Source organism: Chamaea fasciata, unplaced genomic scaffold (assembly GCF_029207755.1).
Source record: "Chamaea fasciata isolate MVZ Bird 193981 ecotype frontalis unplaced genomic scaffold, bChaFas1.0.hap1 SCAF_2, whole genome shotgun sequence".
NCBI lineage: Eukaryota > Metazoa > Chordata > Aves > Passeriformes > Sylviidae > Chamaea > Chamaea fasciata.
Window position 1 is genome coordinate 99,298,183 of NW_027094087.1, and position 25,402 is coordinate 99,323,584.

At 43.2% G+C, this 25,402-nt stretch overlaps 1 protein-coding gene across 5 annotated transcripts; it reads right to left on the reverse strand.

Moving 5' to 3' along the window:
- Positions 1–791: 791 nt before the first annotated feature.
- Positions 792–15,101, reverse strand: ASB9 (ankyrin repeat and SOCS box containing 9). Of its 5 annotated transcripts, XM_066176858.1 has the most exons (8): positions 14,740–15,101; positions 10,037–10,116; positions 8,776–8,883; positions 7,691–7,841; positions 6,970–7,104; positions 5,426–5,617; positions 2,118–2,284; positions 792–946 (listed from the first exon to the last, which is right to left on the reverse strand). In XM_066176858.1, the coding sequence occupies exons 1-7, from the start codon at positions 14,831–14,833 to the stop codon at positions 2,160–2,162; spliced, it is 885 nt and encodes a 294-aa protein (XP_066032955.1). In that variant the 5' UTR covers positions 14,834–15,101; the 3' UTR covers positions 792–946; positions 2,118–2,159. The 5 variants fall into 5 exon arrangements, 4 of the variants coding, with proteins under 4 accessions (XP_066032955.1, XP_066032956.1, XP_066032958.1 ...); XR_010719485.1 differs by lacking the exon at positions 792–946 and having other exon boundaries at positions 2,205–2,284; positions 5,255–5,617; XM_066176859.1 differs by lacking the exons at positions 792–946; positions 2,118–2,284; positions 5,426–5,617; positions 7,691–7,841 and having other exon boundaries at positions 6,978–7,104.
- Between the last annotated feature and the right edge of the window lie 10,301 nt (positions 15,102–25,402).

Here is a 25,402-nt window from a genome sequence, read left to right on the forward strand (position 1 = left end):
ATATTCTTTGCCTGTTCAATGCAGATTCAGCTTGACCTAGACACTGATTTTACAGAAATATACTTTTCTCACCCCTGATTACCTGCTTTTATTCAACCTCTGTGAAGACAGATGTCTACTTTTCTTTTTGGGCATGAGGGAAACCACGTAGAAGGCCATCTTAAACCAGACAGTTAATTTTTACATGGGTCAGATAGGTGCGATTAATTAGGTCAGGTGACACATTCCCAAGTGTCTCTATCACCAGAGGAGTTAGAGACCTAACTGTGCTTGTCATTTCGTCTGATTAGGGTAAAAATTAGTGTCCCACAAACCCAACAGAACTGTGCTGTTTGGTCAGCACAAAGGAATCAAACCATCACACTGGATACCTATAGCCAGCAGTCATGTTGTGCAGACATAGATTTGAATTGGGATTTACATCAAATACCAGCATCCAGGCATGTGATTTACATCAAATACCATTTGATCTCTCCTCTCTAACCTTCCACTTGCACAAGTCAGGCTGGCACAGTGGCACACTGGTGAATACCAAAATCAGCTTTCAAATATTTGAAGGCTGCCAGTCTCTCCACTTCTGAAATGAGAACTCTATATCTCTCATAGCTGGTGTCAGTATAATGTCATCAGTTTTTGCACTCCCAGCCCACCCTTACAGAGTCTCCACAGTGAAGTGAAAAAGGATCTCCAGAAGCACTGAAGTGTGTGGCTGCCCCTTCAGCTCAGAGGTGACATGGCAGCCCCTCAGGGAGTTGGGAATGCTGCTGCTCCCAGGTGATGAAGATGCACTTTGGTTTAGAACTCGAAAGGTGAGACAGGAAGAAGAGCTGGAGTCTCAGCATCCTTGCTCCTACACATATCAAGCAGCTGATATCCCCAGGGGAGCACCCAAGGGAGCAGAGAGTGGTCACAACTGCATTTTGGTTTGTGGCAGCAGGACTCATTTCTGAAAGGGAAAGAAAAATGCCCAACGTTACCGTTTAGCTGGAAATATTTTTTCTCATGACCTCAGTGGAATAAGAACTACATACATCATACACTGAGTCAAGTGCTCAGCAACAGAGCAGGGGGCAGTAATTGTCCACTGTTTTTTTAAATTTGGAATGAACTTTGATTTCATTGTTTGTTTTATGACCACACATTAGAGGCATTATTATTACCACTCCTATGGAAAATGTTATGAGTGAGGTAGCAACTCCCAGAAGAAAATATTATCTCGCTCTTAACATTTTCTTGGGTGAAGAAGGGGTGTAGAAGCAATGCATGCATGCTAAAAAATGCTTAGGAAATATAACCTAATTTTCAGGGCAGAAAAGGAGAGCACTCAATGCCTGCTACTGATAGCCTGTTAGCCTGTGTCCTTGAAAAATCATATGCTACAAGGAAAAAGCGGGTAGTTCTGAAGTGTAGCTCTTCTATGTCTCAAAGGAGTAATTGCCTTTAATGGATGATTAAAAACTTTTGCCCCGCTATTATTGCACTGTAGGGAGCTGCCCTCAGCAGTGACCTATTTGCTGTCATGGCAGAAATGCTTGTTTCAGATGCTGGCCTAAATGCAAATGATTTTTGGTTGGTGCTGGTCTGTCTGCAGTGTGATACCCTTAGAAAATAAAAAACTTCTCCCAGAGGGCCTTCCTTGCTTGGCAAGTAGGTTCAGTTGGGTTCCCTCCCCTTACTCGTGGTGGTGTGGGCACAGCCCTCACAGGTGACAGGCACATGAGCACTGCTTACAGAAAAACCTCCCTGTAGCTCTCCTAGTGTGCCTAATGTTTACATAAAATGCTGTTACTGCTGGGCTGGGATATGTGTTTTCTTTGTAAGGGGTTGTCAACCACAAGGCCTCTGAAACTGTGCCAGAGAATCAAGTGATCTATTTTAAAATGTTACACTAATTTTCTATGCTTTCAAGGGGGCTCTTATCATATTTCCAAGCTTCACCATGAAACCACGCAGGATTGTTTCTTTCCAAATGGATTTGGTGGGGTTAATGGCAGTGAGGACTGAGTGAGTTGGTCAGTCCTGTGCTTATTAGACCTGGGCTTTACTGGAGACCAAAAACTGCCATAAATTATCATTGCAAACACTAGCAACACTAGTGATGAAAAAAGTCAACAAACCTTGCTGTGTTATTAAAGGCACCGTTTTGAACATGGAAAGGCTCAAATGTGGAGAAGGAAATGTTTCAGCTCATCTGGGAGGAGAAGTCCAGTTATTTTTTGATGGTGCTTGTATCCAAAGCACCTCCTGATGCACAGGCGGCACAGCTGCATCAAGGACAGTGGTCCTGGAGAAAGATCCAGGGAAGAGGTTACACATATGGCTTTATAATGCCAAGGCTATAAATCTGAAACAACAGCTGTGCAACCGACCTCTTGCAACCCGCCTCTCACCAGGTTTTCACACTCAGCAGTGAAGTCAAACCTGAATCCCCCAAAGGACACCTGCCCACCTGCAATCCAGTCCATGCCTAGTCACTCTGTCATTACTCAGCTGGCATCAGCAGCATCAGCCTTTCTCTTTTAAGCTGTACAAATGTTTGTACTGTCTGAGAAGAAATGATTGATGCTACTTTAAAAGCCCTTCCCTCCTCTCACTCCCCCAGTGAGATCAAAGTTTTCAGTCCACTGCTTTCTTAAGGCATATTTCATAACAGTGATGAACACAAAGCAAAAGAAACACTACACAGTCCTTTATTTAAACCTTCCAGGTTAACCGGTCACATACTGATAGATAGGAGCCCTGTTGAAGAATCTTTGCCACTTTATAAAAAAAAATCTAAGTATAATAGCATTATATACTTGTTTGGGTCACTTATCCTTCCAGGAAGAGGAAGATCCTATATGAATTTTTACCTGTGGCACCTGTTAGTGTTCAACCCTCCAGAGCATCGTTTGCGTGGGGTGAGAAGTGTGTAGGGTGGCAGGGGCTGTGGGAGGGCAGGTAAGAAGATGGGCACCAATATGGGGGTCGGATGCAGGGAGTGGGGAGGACATGAGAAGAGACACTGCAGAAAGCAAGGAGGAGGTGAGTGAGCTGGGAAGGGCAGTTTAGGTGTCCTTCCTCCTGCTGAGCAGAGGGAAGGAATAGAGGCAACAAAAATGTGGTGAGGTGGCAGCTTTGATCAGCTTTTGAGACTTTCCTCATGCAAGACATCACATTTCCAGCAGCTCTGCAAGGCTGAAAGCTGCTGTGCTATCACAAGGGTCATGCAAAGGGCTACACCCTTCTGCTAAGAGCCAGCATATGAGTTGTTACCCTGTTCTTGGGTACAAAACAAGACAAGCTGGTTAAACTATTGCAGTTTCACACTGCACTTGTGCTTGACTGATCCCACAGATAAATGCTCTGCCTGCAAACATCTCACTAAAAAAACCAAAATCTTCCATTAAAAGAAAAAACAACCAAACACAAACCATGAAGACTTACCAAAACACAAGCTGTGACACTACACTGGAAAATATTTTTCAAGCACAAGCACACTCTTCAAAAACACAGTACATTTTTGGAGCATTCACTAATTCTCCCACCCACACACAGGACTGTCCCCGAGATGTAAGCAGGGTATGGGATGGTCCAGCAGCATGGTGAACTGCTAGGAAGGGAACCATCACATGTACAACAGCTGCTCTGGGCTGGTCCTGGGAGGGTGACTGGGTCAGCATGCTCACCAACTCATCTCTGGTGGCCAAACACACTCCCCGCAGCCTGCCTGGCCATGGGCTGCAGGGCTCCAGCAGCTAGGGCCTGGGGGGAGAGCAGCCTTGCATGGAAGCAGGACAGGAGAGCAGCTTTTGCACCACTGTCCTAGACTGCAATTGTTCAGCCAGCCAAAGAAGCCAGATATCAGCTGTCCACAGGTATGATACCACACAGAGAAGGGCACATTGGAGAACTTCAGAAAAACCACATTCCACAGGAAAATTTCCTTTGGGCATTTATTGTTTCTGACTTTGATTGCTGAATTTCACTTAGAAAAGTTCCTCAGTGCCCATGCTGTCAGCTCAGCCTGAGCAGTGTTTCCAGGCCAGCTCCTCAGGGCGTGCCTGAAATGTTTTTCTATCTCAAATAAACAGGACACATGCAGTGCCACAGGAGCCAGGAATCAAATGCAGCAGGGACTGGATCTCAAAGAGATCATTTCTCTGCGTGCCACAGATTAGGCTGGGAAACCAAATATCGGTGGCTCATGCATAACATGCACAGCACAGCTGTTTCCATGCTACTTTCATGTTATTATTTTAAGCAGGGTCCAATTCATCATTTTGTCATTCCAATTTTACCTGAGTGTAAATACTGCTATGGCAACAATCCCATCAATGTGAAACTGTTATGTACCCCACCATCACCAATTTGTGTAAAACAATGAAAATCCAGATTATTTAGTAATGTTTATAGTTTGCTGGCTGAATGAGAAAATCTAAGGAAGAAGACAAGTACAAAAATAGTAGACACTAAAAATCTTAGTCTTATTTCCCACAATAAAAGTAAGTAACATTTCCCTCTGTACTTCATTAAATATTTCATAATCAATAAAATAAAATAAATTTACCTGGAACTATTTTTTATAAGTATGAGATGGACTCTTCCTAAAATTTAAGCTTATGGTTTGATACTGCTGTTATTATTCAGCACATAAAGTTGGTCTTTAGAGAAAGTCTAGTGTATAAATTAACATAAATATATAATTCCATATATCATTTCTGTGCAATTTTCCCTAATGTCCAAAATTTAAAAATCACATATTCTTTCATTTTAAAGATACTTTTGCATCTATGTAAAGCTTGGACCAAGAATAAAAGTAGAGGGCAAAAAAATTAAAAAACAAGTTCTTCAATATATTTTTTTTAGTATTACGTGCATTAAAATTTTTGGGGTTGCAAATCTCCATTTATGCATTTGTGCTGAGATGTATGAACCTGACCATCTACTGTATAATCAGAGATCCCAAATCTCATCCTCACTATCTAGCCTCAATTCCCATCAGAGGTGATTTGCTGTCTGCATTTGTCAGCACATTCTAGAACACTCCTGGGTCTACTGCTGTCTGACACAAGGGAACTGAGAGAGATTCTCACTAAATTCAAAGTTTTAGGTAATGAAAAAAGATACCATTAATTTCTAGGGAGTCTTTTGTTTATTAGCTAGGTTTATTCACCCTAAACTCCATTTTGTAGTATATGGCAAGCTCCAAATGACTGCTTCCTGATGCAGTAGATTCAAAATCTGGAGGTTCAGAAAGGATTATTTTTCTTACCATGATCTCTGTTAGTGCACCACTATATTCTGGCACTTGAACAATGTTCCTGTGTCAGCAAATGGAGGCAAGCTCAGTTATTCCCAGTTTTCTAGTGCTAGCAGCCTGGAATTGCACAGCCTTGTGCAACAGTGTATGTGGGTTTTCCCTAAAACAAGTTCTAAGGGGCACCTTCTCTCTGCAGGAACAGCCGGCCCACAGGGCAGCCAGGTGGGACCAGCTCCACTGGCCTCTTGTTTTCAGCATTCTTCACCCAAACATCAGCTCCAAAGTCCATCAGCAGCTTCACCAGCTCCACACTGCAATTCCTGGCAGCTGTGTGCAGAGGGGAGTCCAGGCCCTTGCCGCTGTTCACATTTGCTCCTGAGCAGTAAGAGAGAGCAAAGAATAATGACAATGAACAATGACTGAACTACTAAACTAAACTATTTTCATTCACTTCACTAGCTGCTACTTCTCTGAATAACACACAAATGCTTTAGCTTGCACACAAATGCTGTAGAGCTGGATTCCTTTACGCCAGGGCTTGATGCAACAATTTGCTCAAGCGCAATGCTCACTGGCTGAGGACTGGGGCTGTGACTAAGAAAATGATCCTGGAGGAATGGTGCACAGCCCAGCCTATGGATATCTTGGAGCAGGACAAAGGCACAGTTCCACCTGTGGCCCACCTTTGCTTCCCATCCCTTAAAATAAATGCAGGATTTCAACATGCTCTGTACTGGAGGCTTAAGATGCTGGGATTTCCAAATGCCAAAGTATCTGTTAGGGAAAAAATGCAAGGATGGAAAAGTTCTAGAGATCCTTGGTAGAAGAGGGCATAAGCACCCTTAAAGAGAGTTCCCCCCATTCACTAGCCTGGATTAATGGCTAAGAAAGGTGAGCTGCAGAATTAATTCAAAACTATAATGCTTTTAAAGTACACATTACCATATACAGGAGGCAGCAGAAAAAAAATCAGCAGAAAAAAGAAAATAGTTGCAAAACATTAAATATTTAGATTAATTTGTATTTGACTTCTTCCAGAAAAAGATCATTGTACTAAACAGTAACTGACCTAAAAGATGATATATGTGATTTTTGCTTGTTTTTTCTACAGTAGCTTGGTTAGTCCATCATTTTTGTACCAGCTATGTGACTACTTTTGGTTACATGGCCCCTTTGGCTAGAAGACCTCTACTACTGTAGATAACAAGAAATGGTTTTGTGTAATTATCCAAGTATTTAGAGTTACAGCTAGATTTGTGTGATGCAAAGGATATAGTGCTGAACCTTCTTCTGTGTCGAAAAGGTCTCAAACTTTTTATGAACTCACTGGAAATTAAAACATGTTTGAAGAAATATTATGTAAAAGTGGCTGAGTCAATTGTTTTGGGTGAAGAGGAGGTAAAAAAAAATTTAAATGAAAATTTTTCCTGTCCACTTCAAATAACTGCAGCATCACATGCATAGACAGTGGAAAGGATAGCTTGCTCCAGGCACAATCAGCCATGTGAAATCCAGGATCACCCATCAATTTTTGGGAGCTATCAAGCTGAATTCAGGGTCAAGAAGACCTTGATCACCCTGCTACCACATTAAACCAGGGCTACTATTAGGAGTGAAACATTTCCTGGTCCCAAAGCAGGAGCTCCTCTAAATCTTTGATACAAAGATAATCCAAAGATAGATGTTGCAGGAAACAAAAGTACACCATTCTTTATTTTTGTTTTTACCTGACTCAAGCAGCTTCTTGGCACAGTTCAGTTGCTGGTTCTCACATGCCACATAAAGTGGAGTACCCAGGTGCTTGATGTTGTGATCTGCATTTACCCCATGGGACACAAGGAGTTCAACACATTGCACATGACCTTAAAAGGGATAAAAGAAGAGTCAACTCACAAAGATCAGGCACTTTTTTTTTGTTTTTCCCCCAGCAAATTCTCTGTTGCAGCAGTGTAGTTTGGCCAAGATTCAATGTTTTGTCAAGAGGTGGTAGTGTAATACTTTTGTCCACTCCAATGGATCCAGCCAGCAAAACAGAAGCTGAAAAGTCACGTTCAGCAAAACAGGCTAAAGCCTCACAGGATAAAGCCCTCACATCTCATCTGACTCATTTCAGATGTCTACTGACAATGAGATTAATTATTCCATGTTTCTCTCCACTCCTTTTGAAGATAGCCAGACATCTCCCTCAAATGTCCACATTGCAAGCAGCTGACTTGAACAATGCATTCCCTTCCAGGTATCACAATGTGAAATCAGAAGATCAGACAGCTGAGCTGACCTGCCCCTGATGAGCAACAGGGGTGGGAAGAGCTGCACCCCTCAAGATGAGACCAATTAGCAAGGCATTTTACATGACCCAAACCAAGAAAATTATCTTCTTTATCTCTCTCTTCCACTTCCACACGCTGCTAGCAAAACGGAAAGGAGGGCTGATGCCTGTGGGGTTACCTCTCTTAGCAGCTTCATGGATGGGGGATGCCAGGTCACAGGGTGGTTGTAGGCTGGCTCCATGCTCCAGCAATAAATTCAAGCAATCCACACTGCCACTGACACAAGAGTTGAACAGTGGTGTGTGCCAGTCAACAGTCACTCCATTCACCTGGGGGAAAATACCACAATCTGGCAAGTTTTTTTTGTCTTCTTGGTATTTCAGAATTGATGACAACCAACCAGTTTCTCAGCAGAAAATAGGGGTTTCCATTTTTGTATTTAATTTCATGCCAAAACTCCCCAGTGCTTCTGAAGACTACATCTTTTCATTAAAATGATCATTAAAAAAGCATTTTTTGTAAATTACCCCCAAGTCTCTCCTAGAGCAAAAAAAAAAAAAAAAAATCATCAGGGCAACTCCAGGGTCTCTCAGGATTTACCAAGCTAAATGTATGACCATTTCTCAGTTATCTTAGCTGAAACATACCTACCCATGGCCCTCTCCTGAAACAGTCCATTTTTGGCTGAAAGTGTGCAGCCCTTCCTTATTTTTTAATTGTGGGGTTTTTTTTTAATTTTTTAACTGAAAGGTAATATCTGGTTAGGTAATGTATGTATGAGTTAATTTTCTTATTCATTGTAATTTTGACGTTAGCTTAAAAAGTAGTGGCCATGAGACACCATCTCACCATTTTACTTGCATCTTGTTTCCATTTTCTTCCCATTTTATTGTCAGTTGATCCTAGCATTCCTATGCCTCTACTTAAGACTCTGCATATTGGTACCAACAAGATTAATGTGTGCATAAAATAAAACACACCCTTAACTTCTTCAGGATTATAAACACTGTGCAAGATGAACTTCCCCTTGTTCTTGTGAAAGATGAGAACATTTTATCCTCATCTAAAGAACAATAATAACTGCTGCCTATATCTGTGCTTTTTGGATTGTTTTGTTAGGAAGTGCATTTCATAAGTACCTTAAGGAGAGCTAAGTACAGAGTGTAAATCACAGGGATACTCTGCCATGAGAGCACCCAGCATTAAAGTGAGGTACTACAACATTCTAACACTAGAGACAGTGGTCTGCCATCACATACTCACCTGTGCACCATGTTTTAACAGGACACTGGCACAGGCAGCATGACCCCCTAGGCAGGCTTCATGGAGAGGAGACACCTGGTCTGCTGTAACAAGATTGACATCATTCCCCTGATAAGATAATGGAAAATATCATTACAACCAACTACTAAAACCCCCATACAAAAACCAACAATTAAACAAACAAACAAACAACAACAACAACAACAACAAACAACAAACCACTACCCCAAAACTTTCTTTAAAAGCTTTACGTAACTAGATCTTCCTCAACTGCCTGGAGAAATTCATCTCAAAAAGTAAGCAGATGAAGGGAATGAAGAGGCTGTGATGTTTTGGCTGGAGTGGATACTGGCACAGGATACCCAAGGTCATGTCTTGTACACACTGAAAACCAGCACAGAAAGCTCAGTGGATTGTCCAGTGTATATAGCAATTTACAATGTAGTAAATTGTAGCAATTTTTCAACATATTCTTTTATGAGTTCTTGGCAGGGTCACGACTGCCGTCTTTTTCTCAAGCCTTCTGACCTTCTACCCACTGAGTCTGTGGTTGTTTGACTGGGTCAAACCCTGAAATGCTCTTGAAGTGTTTTCTGCTCTTTGCCTCGAGGCAACCACTGAAGCAAAGAAATGCATTAGGAACATTGGTTGGATTCTACAAGACCCTTTGTTTCTTACAATCGTGGTGCTCCAGAAGATTAAGCTGGGAGAGTCTCCAGTGCCCCTTCCCTTTCCATCAATTCCTTTACAGGTTAAACCCAGGGACTTTGAAGAAACAGCCATGAGGTTCAGAAATCACTTCCACCTATCCCTGACCTTCTGGAATGGGACCAGTGCCCTGGGATATGCTCAGGCATTCCAGGAACAAATGTCTGGGTGACTGAATAGAAGCCTCAACCAGACCCATGACTGGGTCCAGAGCTAGCCTTCAGCTGGGGCACCAAAAACTGCTCACAGGAGTTGCAGAGGAGCAGCCCTCAGTCATCCAGAGATCTCAGTGATCACAGTCCCATTCCCTCTGTCAAAGGTAAGGCATCACCCAGGGTAGTTCAGTACATCACCAGATTAGATCACAAAGCTTGTGCCAGGCAAGGAACTGATTGTAGAAAAAAAAAAAAAAAAAAAAGCCTGTTGCATGCAGATTTCACTGTGACCTGGTTAACACGATTTTCTCACCACAGAAGTTTCACAGTAAAGCACAGACTGCATCCATCCACTGAACAAACCCTGCAGAGACCACAAGAACCCAGCGGAGAAGTACCTGTTCAATGAGCTTCTTCAGAGAAAGCAGACGTCCATGGATAGAGGCCTCATGTAAAGGAGACCAGTCGGAAACAAATTCTGTATAAAAACAAAGACAGGAAAAAGGCTAAAATTCTATTTCACCAGCATACTTTACTTCAACTTCGTGACCTCCCTTCTACTTTATTTGAGCTGCCAAGATTTCTTTGGAGCAGATGCTGTGAGGCAGACAGACAAAAAGATGGTTTCTCTCTGTGTGCATTTTTAACTCATTCCATGTTTGCACTGCATAGCTGCATTCCCCTTCAGAATACAAGAGAGGGATTTGCAGAACATTACCTGGCTCTGGCTGAGCTTGTCCCTTTTTCTGAATTACTTCCAGGGCATTTTTTTTTCCCCACAAGCTTACTACAATTTACCGACTAACTCAAAAGAAATACGTTTTGAAGAGGGGCTGACTGATCAGTCATTTACCCCTGCTCAGAGCTGGACTAGAGTCAACAGCACTTGGCAAGAGAAGAGACCAAAGTACAAGAAGGCAAATTGTGCTACCTGTTGATTCTGTCCTTCAGCTTTCAGTGTGTGGTATGAGTGGTGCATTTTAAGTAATAGCTGTGTTCTCTGCATTGTTGAAACCACAAAGTGAGGTACAACACATATATACTGTGCAAATATTAATAGAGGAAGATCTTCAGTACTACAGATTTTATGGCTCAGAGCCAACTGACAGCAATAATCCCTCTGGGAGATATTTATGTCGCAGCATTCAAAACCCAGTGTCTGCTCTATGTCAATGTCCCAGGTTCCCCCTGGGAAGGAAGAGAAGCCTCTACAGAGGGCACTTCACCCAACTTCCTGTGGAAAAAAACATTTCGCTGCTCTCTGGATACATCCCACTCTCCTTCCACTAACTACAGAGAAAATTCCAGTGACCAAGTTGCTGGCTGAGTTGCTGAGGTTCTCAGGAACTATAATAGAGCACATGCATGGAATGGAATCCTTAACAGCAGGAAGCCTGTCTTCAGCAAAAAACATTAATAAGCCACTATAATTCTTTAAAATAATGTTTACACATAAGCTGATGATCATGAAGGTTTTAAATTAAAAGAAGGTCTATTTAGACCAGACAAAAAAATGAGGTGGTGAAATAATGGAACAGATTGCCTAGAGAGGTGGTAGATGTCCCATTCCTGGAAAGATTCAAGGTCAAATTGGATGGAGGTCCGAGCAACCTGGTCTAGTGGAACATGTTCCTGCTCATTGCAGGGGTGTTGGACAAGAGAATCTTTAAAGGTCCCTTCCAATCTAAACCTGGATATGAGTCTATGCATTAGCTCTTAAAGAAATTTGAATTCTTTGTTATTAGCATTATTTGAGCTCTGCCTGACTCCTTCTATGTTCCATGGGCTGCATCCCACAACAGTTACACAGTTTCATTAGGTTCCCAAACATCCTCCAGCTTTAGCAAATGGACAGTCAATTCTGGAAGCTATGGTTCTGGTTCATAAGGATACCAAAACTAGGCCACAGTTATTAAAGCACAGAACTATTAACTGACTAAAACAGCTTTGCTCTAAGTGATGTGTGTCAAATTGATGCTTATCTGACTGTGCTGTTGTTCCTGCTGATCCTGCCTGTGTTACAGTCAGTTGTGTTTCCAGGGTACATAAAAAGCTTTTCCCCATTTAGAAACTAATTGCCTAAATTGCATGAGTTGTAAGGGAAGTATGTTTATAGAACCTCTAAAAATCCAGACTGAAGTACAAGTTTTTGAGCTGCAACTAGAACTTTTTTGGGCCACGTGCCTGTACCAACCTATGCATTGTACCAGCTTGTTATATCATCATGTCAGAATTCTGGTTAATAAGAGGGACACATCCATGTGCAGATTTTATCCATTCAGTCTTTGCTTGAGAAAAGACAGGTTTCTACTGAAACTCTAAAAAGAGCCAGGCCAGCCATCTGTAGACTGGCCATTAGCTTGCATTTTTCCAAATCTTAACAATGAATTTAAAAGACTGACCACATAAGCATCAAAATAAATGCCGGTGAAAAATAAAAGAGATATGTGCTAACATGTAATCTATCAGTGAGTTCTGTAGCTGAGAGAAACAGAGTTTTATCCTAGGTGAAAGTGGAGTCCTATGGAGTCCTATGGAGCCCATCACACCAGCCTTGGATCCTTGAGAAGAGCGGTATTGAATGCCTGAATGACGACTAATTGCGATGGCATAATTCCAGATCTGCTGCCATGAACTGCACAGCCCCAGGCTGATGCCTCTTCTGCCCTTTCTCCATGTGCAGCAAACACCCCTATCCTGAAGCAATGCCAGGGAGGCAAGCCCCCTGGAAGGGATGGCAAATTCCTCTGGTTTCTTGACACAGGGCATCACCTTCTGGCAAATAACAATATCTCTATTTTCTACCTGTTCCAGGCTGGAACTCATGTTTCTTGCCTGGAAGAGGAGAAAGGCTGCTGTGGATTTCCACGTCTCACTGCCCTCTTTTACACTTCACAGGAGGCACACTGTCAGAATATAAAAGATCTGTATTGTATTTGATTAAGGCCTGAGCCTTAAAATGTCAGTGCCAGCTGACCAAGGGCTTTCAAAACCCTGAACTAGTGACTTCCATGAATGTGTTCGAAACACCCTGCCCACCAGAGCTGCACATGAAGTAGCAAGGCAGATGTATGTGGGGGGACTCAGCTGTGTTTACTGTATTTATCACCACTGCAACAAGGATTCCTGACTGTCAAAATTAAGGACAACTGCTCTTCACAAAGAAACAAGACAATCTGTCCAAATTTGAAATTTACCTACACCTTAGTCCACAGGGAGACTGAGTCAGACCCCAGTAGTTCAGCATCTAGACATCCAAATCCCACTGGCTTTCGGTGGCTTTGGGTCACCTAGTTCCCCTTACACTGCAGACAACTCCAGTCAGCCCAGAGGTTACATTAAACCTCTGGTCATATTTGCATTGCCATCACTCAGGCATGTGCCACTGGCAGTGTGGTGTATACAGAGGGAACTTTAGAGCAATAACCATGCACACATGCAAATTCTGACTGCTTCCTATGCACAACACAGCTCTCACAGGACGTTTCTAGAGCACTGGGTTTTGTGGTGATGGCTGAAGCAACTTTTTCCAGCCTCTGACCATGTGAGGGCCATGCACCCTCCGTGCCTGTCCCCAGGCTGATTTCCTTCCATGCCTCTCACGCACATTGCAGCTTGAAAGGGGCTCTGAAGTCCTTCCAGTGAAGGTATGCTCTTGCGTTCATGTTTGCAGATACAAAATCCTAAGGCATTATATAGAACAGCATTACAAATGGTTTTTTCATACTCAAAGGCTGCCCCTTAAAGTTTGTGATCTACATAGGCTGAGTCAGATACATTCCTGCTGGAAACTGCCAGCAGAGCTTTTTGACTCTGCTAAGGAACAGGCAGGGACAAAACGAATGGACTAAACTTTGATTTTCAAAAAAACCAAATGATCTGTGTCCAGCACTGTGCTTTGTGGGATTCCCTCCTTCCACCCTCCATTTTGCTGGAGCTTATCTCCAGCGTGGACTGGTTCTGTTCACATTGTTAATACAGCTGTGCCTTCCCTCTCACCCCAGCCTCAGGGCTGTACATACATGACACACATGAGAACAGGCCGGCTGCACTGCAAACAGACTGGTCAGCCTTGTATTTTGGTTTTATGGTCTTAATTTTCAATTTGGTATTAATGGTATTTCCTGAGCAGCCCAGGAAAGGAGCAAGGACAGCGTAAATCACATTTTCTGAATTTGCTTCATTCCTTCACCATCAGATGAAAAAGTACCTTCACAGAAACAGAGCTACATGGAACACATCCAGCTAAGGGTATGCCTGTCCTTTTTTACCATGTCATATTTTCAATGGCCTTGGGCCAGACACAGAGCAATGAACAGAGTGAGGCCATTTGTCTGAGTAACTGCTCACTTTTATGTGTCCACAACAGCATTGGTCATAATGCCATTGCAGAAGAACCCAGTAGGCTCAGCCCAAACAACACTTAGATCTGTTCATCTTAAAGACAAGGGGAAAGGATAAAAGATAAAGGGAAAAATAAAAAAGAAAAAGAAAAGAAGACAAAAATGAAAAGCAAATATTAAAATAATCAAAAGAAAGGAGGTAAGGAAAAAGGAAAGTAAGGGAGAAGGGAATGAAAAGAAAGAAAAGGGAGGAGAAAAAGAAAAAGAAAAAGAAAAAGAAAAAGAAAAAGAAAAAGAAAAAGAAAAAGAAAAAGAAAAAGAAAAAGAAAAAGAAAAAGAAAAAGAAAAAGAAAAAGAAAAAGAAAAAGAAAAAGAAAAAGAAAAAGAAAAAGAAAAAGAAAAAGAAAAAAGAGGGATAGAGCCAGTGCTGAGCTTCCTGCTGCCACGAATTTAAGTCAAACATGCCACATTTCAACTTTTCAGTTTGCTACGGTCCAAGCGCTGCATTTGTTTCTGCTTGCACAAAATGCAGTACAAAATCAATCACCCTTTTCTATGATACAAATGAAAACCAACCAAAATTTCAGCATCAAACAGAACTAGCTATTTAAAATCCCGTCAGAAGTACAAAGGCAGGGGGGTGTTTTGTGGGACCGACTGAGGACCTGTCCTGAATCAGGACACAGGGAGCAGCAGCCACTGCAGCCCGGCCGTGCCCCTTGCTGCCTCCGGCTGTGGCAGGCAGGAGTGTCACTTACCCCTCATCAGCAGGCTCGATGGAGACGCTGCAGATACCTGGCCTCCAGCTCCTTGCAATTTGCTGGCATTTTGATTAGTTCTCTCATCATCCATTTCAGCCCTTTCTGCCCGACCGCTGTTTTTTCACTTTGTGGTTGGTTTCCAGAGTTCAAATTCCATGGTCGCCGGTGAGCCTCCAGCGGCCGGAGCGGTCTCTGGAACAGACTCTGCACGCATGAGCCGAGCCGAGCCCGCAGCAGCCGAGACGTGCTGCCGGCAGCTCTCCGTGCACAAACTCGAGTACCTGGGCTGGGATTTAACAAAACAGCCCCGGGGCTGCCCTGCTCGGCAGCCAGCGATCCAGCCAAGGAGAGATGTGCCTGATGTCACATCCTCCGCAACGCGACGCCCAATCGGGGCGCCCGCCGTTCACTTTTTATCAGGAAGGAAATTCTTAGTTTGCCAAAAAAAAAAAAGACAGAAAGAGCCAGTTCAACTAGTTGAGCGGAGTGTGGCTGCAGGGGAAGCGCAGGGAGATCCGGCAGAGGCGCGGGCGGGCAGAGCTGTGCCCGCTCCGCAGCCGGGGCTCTGCGGGGCCGGGCGGGCAGGGCGGCGGGGCTGGGGCGCTGCTGCCGGCTCCGAGCGCTGCCCGCCCGCACACACCCATCCCTCCATCCCACACCCATCCCTCCATCCCTGCCGAGCGCCGAGAGAACACTGCCCCGGGGCTCGTGTCCCTTCACCCTGTTCGGCTGAGCTCACTGAGTCACAATCGCACCAGCGGTTTTGTACCGAAACAGCGTCCTTTTATTCCTCCCCAGTTTAGTATAATTTACTAGGACAAAATCCTTTTTCTGTCACTGAAGATTTGCCCATTGGTGTACAACTGCGAGTAGGCAGAACTTCCACGTAAACTCTAAGCCATGTAACTTTTTTTTTCCCCTACGTGGCTTCTAGAGTAAAATTTGTGTTTGTGTATTTGGGGATTTAAAGTTGTTAATACTAGTCTAATTCTGATCCTAACTCAGCTGAGCCTAAGAAACTTGATTTTAATTTTTTTTCTCTCTGTAATGTATGCAAGAGATCTGGAATCATATTTAGGGTTTCTTTGCCCATATCTTTAAAAAATAATTATTTATATTAAAACATGCAAACAGCAGCTGAACATTATCCACAAACCTTCACAGCAGGGAATCTGTGGCAGCAACCTGGGCACAGGTGAGGACAGGGCCAGCCCTTTCCATGGCCTTCCCTGCTGAATGCAGCATGGCCTTCCCATCTTAGGAAGAAACTCTTTATTTAGAGACTGGTGGGGCATTGGAAATGTTGCCCTGGGAGGCTGTGAATGTCCCATCTCTGGATGGGAAGGAAGTGTTCAAGGCCAGATTAGATGGTGCTCTGAACAACCTGATCTACAGAGTGGCACCCCTGCCCATGGCACAGCTTGGGACTAGATGAACTTTAAGGTCCCTTCCAACCCAATTCAGTCTGTCATGATAAGTGTGCTCCTTTGAGTTACATTTAAGATGCCCTTAAGCTGATATGCAGCCAGATTACAGCAGAGAGTAGCTAGAAAACGGATCCTGAGTTTGACGGACATAATTTATCTCCTGAGCTCCTACTTCAGCTAGCAATTCAGACATACCTGCAGAGGCAGTGTGAGGCTTTGGGCTGGTGTTCACCATAATATTATTTTACCATCTAGAGCCACTTACTTCTTAAGCGTCATTTTGATGTGAATGGCATCATTGAGCTAACCTAAACTCCCCAAATAACACATCCCAAAACCCAGGGATTCCTACAGGTTGTTCTCAGCTTTGCTGAGAGCTGGAATATGCAAGAAGGCTTTGATTCATCTAATCTCCTTTGTTGCTGATCTTTTTTGGAAGGAAGCAGAAAATTCTCCAGTTAAAAGAGAACATGTTTTAACATCAACCTGGATCTCAGGATACACGGCACAGAACTTCAAATACAGATTAGAAACAGCTTACACAACACAGAGACACATCAGAGCTTTTAAGCATTACAATACTATTTTCCATTTAATTAGCAAATACACCCCGAAGTTCTACATGAACAGGCCTAGCTACAGAAATTACTTCATCTTTATTCAAGTGCAGCTATCCTTGGTGGATAGAAGTGCACAGTAAAGGGGAATCTACAACATTCAATATTACTTTTTTTCTGTTTACAGCATGTCTTATAAAAGGAATATTTTTTTTTCCTCCTTCAAAAATCTAAATTGCTACAAATGTGAAAATGCACTGCTGGTAAATCTATCTTGATATGCCAATTCAGCATTGGTTTCTGAGGATGCAAACCACAGAATTACAGAAAATGTTTGGAAAATTGGACACAAAACAGAAGATTTGCTCAATTTAACTTCAGAATCAGGGTGAGAAATCATAGCTTTTCCTTAGCACTAATGAAGAAATATAGGCATTTTCAAACCTTGATTTGTCTCATCTATTTTAGATGTCTGCTCTGGTGGAACACATATTGGGATTTTAGAGTCAGTCTTCACCGACTGTAAAAGGGATCCCTAAATCATGAGCAGAGAATTAGGTGTGTATGTGTAAACAGATGAAAACCACTTTAAAATATGGTTGAGCTGACAGCCAAGGGTCCCAGCTCTGACTCCCCTGAGCACTGCCATGTGCCTTGTCCTGCACAGCCTCTGGGTGCTGCAGCTCAGGGTGAAACATCTTCAGTCCAGACAAAGGCCAGCAGTGCCCACAGCCTGAACCACAGCCTCACCTTTGGAATGTCTGTATCTCAAGAGAGCAGGGTTTTGACAGTCAGCTCAGACAGGTTTATCTGCATTGACCCACACTGTTGCTCCCTTCAGGGCTCCCGATTCTCAGCAGAGATTGTCCAATACATGGGACAGCAGCACTGGCCACAAACTGATGCCACAGATGTCTCAGGACATGGTCCATGGTGTCAGCTCAAAAACCTGTAAAAGCAGTTTTCTTCTCCAGCCTGTGAACTTGAGCTCTGAGACCCTAGCACATGCCACAGACTCCTCTAAGACAGTAATTTCCAGTCAGCAAGCAAGGCAAACATCTGGGACAGCCACATTTTAAATCATAGCAGTTAAATCTGCCAGAGTTTGCCTGTAGGAGTACGAAAGCACTGGCGTCATTTCCAGAGGTACCTGGCTTTTCTTGGAAAGCTGCTGTGAAATCCTTGAACTGACTCAAAGTGGAGAAGTTCTGCCTTGGAGAAATTAATAATACTGTCCAGTTCTTGTATTCCTAATTTCCTTTCCTCAAACCAAGTCTCTCCTCCAGAGGCTTTCCTTCTTTAACAGTTCTTCTGGCATGAAATATTTTCATTTTCCTTCCTCTCACCTTCACAGAAACTTCCCTTTGAAAACATCCCATCAGCCTGGCTGGGAACCAGACTGACTTCTGCAAGTAAATGTTCCCTTCTGCAGGATGGCCAGTTTACTTAGCAAGAAAGACTCTAAATCGAAACAAGAAAAAAAAAAAAAAAGAAAAAAAAAAAAAAAGAAAACCTGAAGAAAGCATCAAACATATCTTGGTTGCAACTTGGCTACATCAGTAGCACCTGGCTCTCTGCTTTAATTCATTGCAGATGTCTAGAAGCGCCAAGATTTCCCAAGGAGCGCAACTAACTTTGCATGACAGCTTGCAAACAAGGTTACTGTATTTTCATTGTGGCAAGAAGGGATTATGGGCATTCTCCCCACAGAGAGAAAAGCAACAACAATCCATATTTCACCACCTGGTGCCAGTTTTCTCTCAGTGAACATCTGCGTAAGCATCTTCATATATTACAAAATATATCTTGACATTGCTTTCTGAACTGGATTTAAAACATGTGTATGTATTCCTGCTCAGGCAAAAAGAATCCAAACCCTGAAAGTTGGTGGGTTTAAATTTGTTTTGGGTTTTGGGTAGGATTTTTGGTGTGGTTTTTTGTTGGTTTTTTTTTGGGGGGGGGGGGGTGTTTCTTTTTTTGGTGTTTGGGGTTTTTTTTTGGGGGGGGGTGTCTTTTTTTTGGTTGTTGTTTGTTTGCCTTTTTTGTTTGTCTGGGGTTGGTTTGTTTGTTTGTTTTGGTTTTTTGTGGGTTTTCTGGTGGGTTGTTTGTTTGTTTGTTTGTTTGTGGGGTTTTTTTGGGTTTTTTTTCCCAAATCATTGTGATTTCAATCATTTGTGGGATTTTTTTTTTGTCCTCTCTTGTGGGCTGCAATATCGGATTGCCCACACTGCCAGGTGCATAGTGTGGTGAAACATCTCATGTGACAAGAACACACCAGCAAGCAGACAGCAGATGTAACGACAGCAAAAGTGTCAACCCAGTCTTTGAGAGCTGTGGTGGTTTTTCAGCACAGTCTGACAGCATCTGACCAGCTGTAAGGTAGTCTTGTCCAATACCAACTTTTAAGTGAAACTCAAATCCTGGCATAGAGCACATTTCAATTTCTTTCTCTTTTCTAACTGTTCATTATTAGTTTTGAAAAGCAGTGGGAATTCTTTGGTTTTCTGGCAAATCCTTTTAATTCCCAAACTTTCCAGTGTAAAATAGCCATTTCTGAAGAACGCAAAATTACTCCCTCAAAGATCGTAATTTTGTCAGAAACTTCACATTAGGAAAAAAAACTAGTTAGAGCTTTCGACTAATCCCAGTGGTTAGACGTTAGACCAGTGTGGAGAAAACCCAAATGTAGCAAAAACAAGCTCAGAGCCACAGAGACCAGCTGGTTTGGCCCTGCTAAACAGCACTCACATGGCAGGTCTCACAGAGAACATGTTTCCTGCATGGTGGGTCTTCCCAAACAAAGAACTTTCCATGCCTTTCCATAGTTTCTGTCTCTTTTCAACTGCTTATCAGTACCAGGAGGCAACAGCAGTAACAGCTAAGGAGTACTGGAAAGGCAGATGGAATGGTGAAAAAAGGGTCATGGGATGGAGGTATCTAATGAAGAGTCTCCTCTGCCCTGGGGCTTCTCTTCCCCAGTTTCACTGGGGTTAGATGGGGTTTCACTGCTTATCGGGCACATTACATTTCAATAAGCTCTTCCACCCGCACTCACAGGCTGCTTTCCAGACCTTGGAGCTGACTTCTAGAAATTTCCCTCATGTGCCACATCTTTTCACACTTCTGCATGTGATGGGAACAGCCAGCACATTCCAGCTGTTCTCACAACCTGACCTCCCAGGAGCTCCCCTTGGTGAAAGCTGCCAAGACCTTATCACTTCTACAAAATGCAATTTGTGGTCTTACACAAAAGTTACCCCATGATCTCCTAAACTCTTGCCCAGGACTGGAACTTCCTCTGGCTTTTAGAAATGGGCTTCAGAAAGCATCACTGCCAGCTCAACTGTTTGAGCAATAATGGCAGCCAGAGAAAATGTCCCCAGACCCCCCAGCTGGGTCTGTTCCCTCCAGCATCCCAGGCACAGCAAACACTCCCATTTTCTTTTGGTAAGGATTGTTAGCATATTACTAAGGTGGGTGAAATTACTCTGCTCCCCTGAACAACATACTTGTCTGCCTGCCCTGCTCCTGGAAGATGGCATTTGGTGCACTGGAGAACAGGGTGTGTAGAACAGTCAAGCCCATAGGATCTGAACTGTTCTCAACATTATTTTCAGTTCTAAGAAATCCACTCTCCTGGTGTTGGACAGATTAGCTGCTGGACCAAGAGCTATCCACGTTTTCTATGTTGAAAATGCAAAGTTAAAACTGCAGTAAGCAGCCAACTACAGTAGTAGTAGGCCTTGGTAGAGGTTTCCTTTGCTGTCCCTGAGCACAGCTTGGCTTTTGTTTTGCAGGAGGCTGGAAATCCTCTGAAACAGCCAACGGATGCTGATTCACAATGCTGATGTTGTAAAAATAAGGGTTTCCCTTCCTAAAGGATTATGAGCTGAGCACAGTGACAAGTATACAAGTTTTGTCTTAGCGCTGTATCCAGCTTGGCCACTCATCTAAATATCTGATGTTGCTGCTGAAGGAAAACCTCCTCTGGAAACTGATGTACAGAGTGCAGGGCTTACCTGAAGCATAAGGATGGTAATATGTGCAGGGTTGCCTGACCCTCCCCTTCCTTGAGCTGTGGGACATCCCTGGTGCACAGCAGGCTGCGGATAACCTCCCCCAAGGCTGCACCTCACCTACTGTGGGCCACTCCACATCAGCTCCCAGCATCATCCTCCATGTCCCAAACCAGGAGTGTCAGAGCCTCCCCAAGACCCCGACAGCCCTTTGGTGGGTGGTGGGCTGTAGAAATGCACTCCCACCTTAGCAGGTGTTCCCATATTCGGAAAACATTTGGGTTTCATTCTTTGTCTCACTTATGAGGCAAAGAACCAGAAACTTCAATGCTCTCCTCAGCATAATTGGTCTTGTGCCAGGACAAAGGCACCTGTTGGATCCTTTAGCTGTACCTCAAGACCTGTAGCTATTTCTGTTGGGCAGCATGCCAAAAACCCCTCCTAAATCGTTACATGCCTAAAGGAGGGCACAGAGATTCTCAGGGCATTTTCGGGCTGTGTTAGCAGGGATGAGGATCCTCCCTGCACCTTGCACAGCTTTTTTCAATTTTGTTTTGTACAATTTGTTATTTTCATCTTCATTAGAGCCTTTTGCTTTTCAAACACCTCCAATCATGCTGTCTCACTATTTTAATAAGCCATTTCTGAGGCTGTGGGCAACCCTCAGGAGGTGATGCACCAGTGGGAGGCTCACAACGTTCTGGCCTCCTGTAGAAGCATCAGTAGGCAGGGAAAGGTCTGCAGCCAGCTCTTGCCCTCACTGGGCTGCAGGGAGGCAGAGAAGGCCAGACCATTATGCTGCTGCACCCTCAGAGCCCACACATCCCCTCAGATTGCTTGGAGGGGCAGTTCTCCACACACCTGCCCTCTTCAGAGCAAACCTGGGAGCTGTCTGCACATGCAGACCACAAAACAAGAGCTCTCTAAATTATTCTTCAGCTTGAAAAGGTGGTTATTATTTTCTCATCACCTGTTCTTGTGACAGCATTGGGGCAGGCGTCTGAAGATCTGGAACAAGCCTCTCACTCAACTTACCATTTCTTCTGATGACAAAGTTTGCTAGAGATTTGTACCAGCAAAGAGAATTAACTGTTAAAATGTACCAAGGATGAGCCTTTTAGTCACATGCTTGAGAGACATACAAAAAAAAAAAAAAAAATAAATAAAAAAAAAAAAAAATTAGGAAAAAAAAAACCCAAACCCAAAAAAACAAACAAATAAACCTTAATGAGTAATTTAATGGTCAGTGGCAAAACCATAATTTTTCCCTTGCTGCTGCAAGCATGAAAAGCATGAAAAGGTATTTCTCAGCCATTTACAATGGATAAATACCAGACAGGGGCATTTTCTGCACAGTAAATTGTTTCAGCTCAAAGACTTCCATAAATATCAAATGAGATACCATCCTGCCAGACACCCAGCAGAGCAGCTGTGGTGCCCTGCAACAGTGGCTGCCCACAGTGAGTGGGAAGGGAGCATTTTGGAGGTAAAACTGGTAAGCAGTTTGAGAAAAAAAGCAGTGTCAGCTCAAGGGGAAATGTCTTGCCCTCTCTACACCAACAGCCTGTAGGAACCTGTCTGTGGAAACAAGCTGGAATTACTTTTAGTTGTTGGCATTGATTTAGAAGAAAGTTTTCATTGAAGTCTTGGAAATTCCCAACCCAAAAAATGTATTCCTCAGTCACTGTAATTATTCAGGATGCCATGTTTAATATATATGTCTCACTGTAAATCTGTAGTGACCCTGAAAGCACAAGTAGCAAAGAAAAAATACCATATTCATTAATTAGAAACTACTCTGGGATATTTGAGGATAAGTAGTCTTCAACAGGTACTCAGTAATGAAAGGCACAAAACTGCTGGGACAAAGTCAAGGTATTTTTATATACATCAGGCTCCAGGCAACAGGAACTCATCCTCTGAAACAGTTAAGAGGAAACATCTCCCTGTACAATAAAGAGATACAAGTAATATGCAAAGGATGACCCTCTGGGCCAACGTCCTTAAAAATATTTCAGTTTATTTACACTGTGATAGAGACAGAATTGAAAGGATTGAAAGGGAGCACTAGTTTGTACACGGTTTGATGAGTATACTTTTTTATTTTTTTTTAATGCAGAAAACAAGAAAAAATATGCCTTGTTTTGACTCTTAGTAAACCCTACCACCCTCATGGGGATTGGTAAACCAGCCTTCAAAGAAATTCAGGGCTACTGTCACTGCCCATAACAATTTGTTCATTGTGACCAGAGTAAAATAGGTATTTAGTCAGCATCTAGTGCAAGAAAAGTGCAGAGAATAATACGTCTCCCCACTTCCCCCCCCCAAAAAAAAAAAAAAAAATGGATTCATGTTTGTGAAGCTGCTGGAGAATTATAGGGGCAACATAAAATGAGTAAGTCTGTGGAGTCTTTAATTCTTCTCTACCTAAGACAAAAACTCCCATGTTTCACTTACATTCCTTGGACAAAAAAAAAGTTCGAACAAGTTTTCTCTGTAAATCTCTAAATCTCCTTCCCTTCCCACTCTGCCTAATTTCTACTCTGTTAGGGCATGTTAACCTCTATAGCCAGCAGGTAGACCTGGCAAAAAATGAACCGTTCACCACAAAAGTATTCTGCTAGCAGGTCCCTAGGAAAAAACAGCTGAAAATATGGCAGGAAGCTGCAAAATTTGCAGAATTGTTTGGGTTGCAAGAGACCTTAAAAATGGTCTGGCTCCAGACTCCCTGCCATAGGCAGGGACACCTTCCATTAGACCAGGTTGCTCAAAGCTCCATCCAGCCTGGCCTTCAGCATTTCCAGGTGCCCTAAGGAATTCCACCACTCCATGGTTACTGCAGCCAAGGTATCCCTTGAGCTTCACATTCCCCACCAGCATCTCCTTGTTGGGGAGAACAAAGTTCAGCACAGCCCCTCTTCCTCATTGGCACCTCTCTCACTTGGAGGAGGAAGTTCTTACAGATGCATTCCAGGAGATCCCTGGTTTGCCTGTGCCTCACTGTCTTGTCCATCCAGAAAATACTGGGGTAGTAGAAATTCCCCATGAGGACCAGGGCTTGTGAATGTGAAGCTGTCTGTAAGGGCCTCGTCCATTCAGTCTTCCAGGTCAGGCGGCCTGTAGAAAACCCCACTATAATGTCCCTACGCTCCCTTTAATCCTGACCCCAAAGATTTCAGTCAGCTCCTCATCCATACCCAGGCAGAGATCCATGCACTCCATCTGGTCATTGACAGAGAAGGAGGCACCACCTCCATGTTTCCTCTGCCTGCCCTTCCCAAAGATTCTGAATCCTTCCATTCTGACATTCCAGTCACAGGAAACATCCCATGACATCTCCATGATGACAATGAGATCAGAGCGCTGCAAGTGTGACATGCTCTGCTGATTCATCACATCTCTCCTCTTCCAGGTGTTGTTCTCAACTGAATATGCAGATGATGCTTTATTCTGCAACTCCTTATACCCTTTATTGAAGATTTTTCAATTTTAAACCTGACACAATTTTTCACTTCCTTATGATGTGCAAGTTTCTACCAATAGTATAAAATATAAGAATAAAGGAATTCTCAAGAAATAAAAAGCAAATTAGGTAGAAGTTCTGTGTGGAATAATCTGTATTTGACAATAATGTATTATACATCTCATGTAGAACATTAAAAAAAAAAAAAAAAAAAAAAAAAAAAAAAACAAACCAAAAAAAACCCCACCAAAATAAACCAACACAGTGAGGAGCAATTGGCATGTGGGAAATGCTAATTTCTGAAAAAGAAAAATTACACAAAGGCATCAGAAACCATCACCCCAGGATACAGGACAGGCGGATTTTTCAGCTAAGAGTCAGTGAATATATTTCATTTTCATTATTATCAGACTTGCCCTAATGCCATGCTGGGACACACCACCAGTATTTTCAATCCAGTAAAGACTGGAGGGGTGTTAAATGCCAACAGCAGAGTTGTGCTTCAGGAGAAGGTCAGGCTTGGGACAGAAGGGTGCTGGGCAGCCCCTGTGCCTCGTGTCCTGCAGAGTAGGCAGCAAGTGGAGGGCAGGGAGTGGCACTGAGGGGACACTGACCCCGTCTGCAGGGGTTTGCACAAACACTACATTTATTGCTAGCATGGGAGGAGAGAAGAAACTTAAATGCCTTAAGAAGGATGTTGGCCAGGTTCAAGTGCCTTGGGGGAAGACAGAGTCAAAAGAAGATGATCCTCTCATCCCAGTGGCCAAAGTGGCACAGGGAAGTCCCATCACAAAAGGAGACACAGGTGGACAGACAGCCTCCCTCACAGCCTGAATCTGCCTGGGAAGGTGGGGTGTTGGCACCTCAAGGCAGATGAGGGGAATTTCAGCTGCTACAGTATAACAACAAGTTTCAACAGTTTAGCATTTCCCCACACTTTTTAGTTTCACTCTCTGAATGACAGGTTCAACTGGGCAGACAGAAATTCAGCGATTTGCAAAAAAACGTTGTGTCTTAGAGGATGCAGGATTGTTAAATGCAAACAGCAGAGTTATTTTAGGAACAGAGCTCACCTTGAACTCAACAGGCTGGTCAGGAGATCAAAACAGATCTTTTTGGAGCCAAATCAGAATGAAACTTCTTTTCATGGCTACCTTAAGAAACACTGTTTATTAAGCTCTCCCAAATGTGTCAGCC

Coding starts and splice junctions, on each gene's coding strand:
- ASB9 (XM_066176858.1), bottom strand. CDS start 14,833: ATGGATGATGAGAGAACTAATCAAAATGCCAGCAAATTGCAAGGAGCT. Junction 8,884..10,036: donor TGAAGAAGCTCATTGAACAG/GTACTTCTCCGC, acceptor TTATCTTATCAG/GGGAATGATGTCAATCTTGT. Junction 7,105..7,690: donor CCATGAAGCTGCTAAGAGAG/GTAACCCCACAG, acceptor ATCCCTTTTAAG/GTCATGTGCAATGTGTTGAA.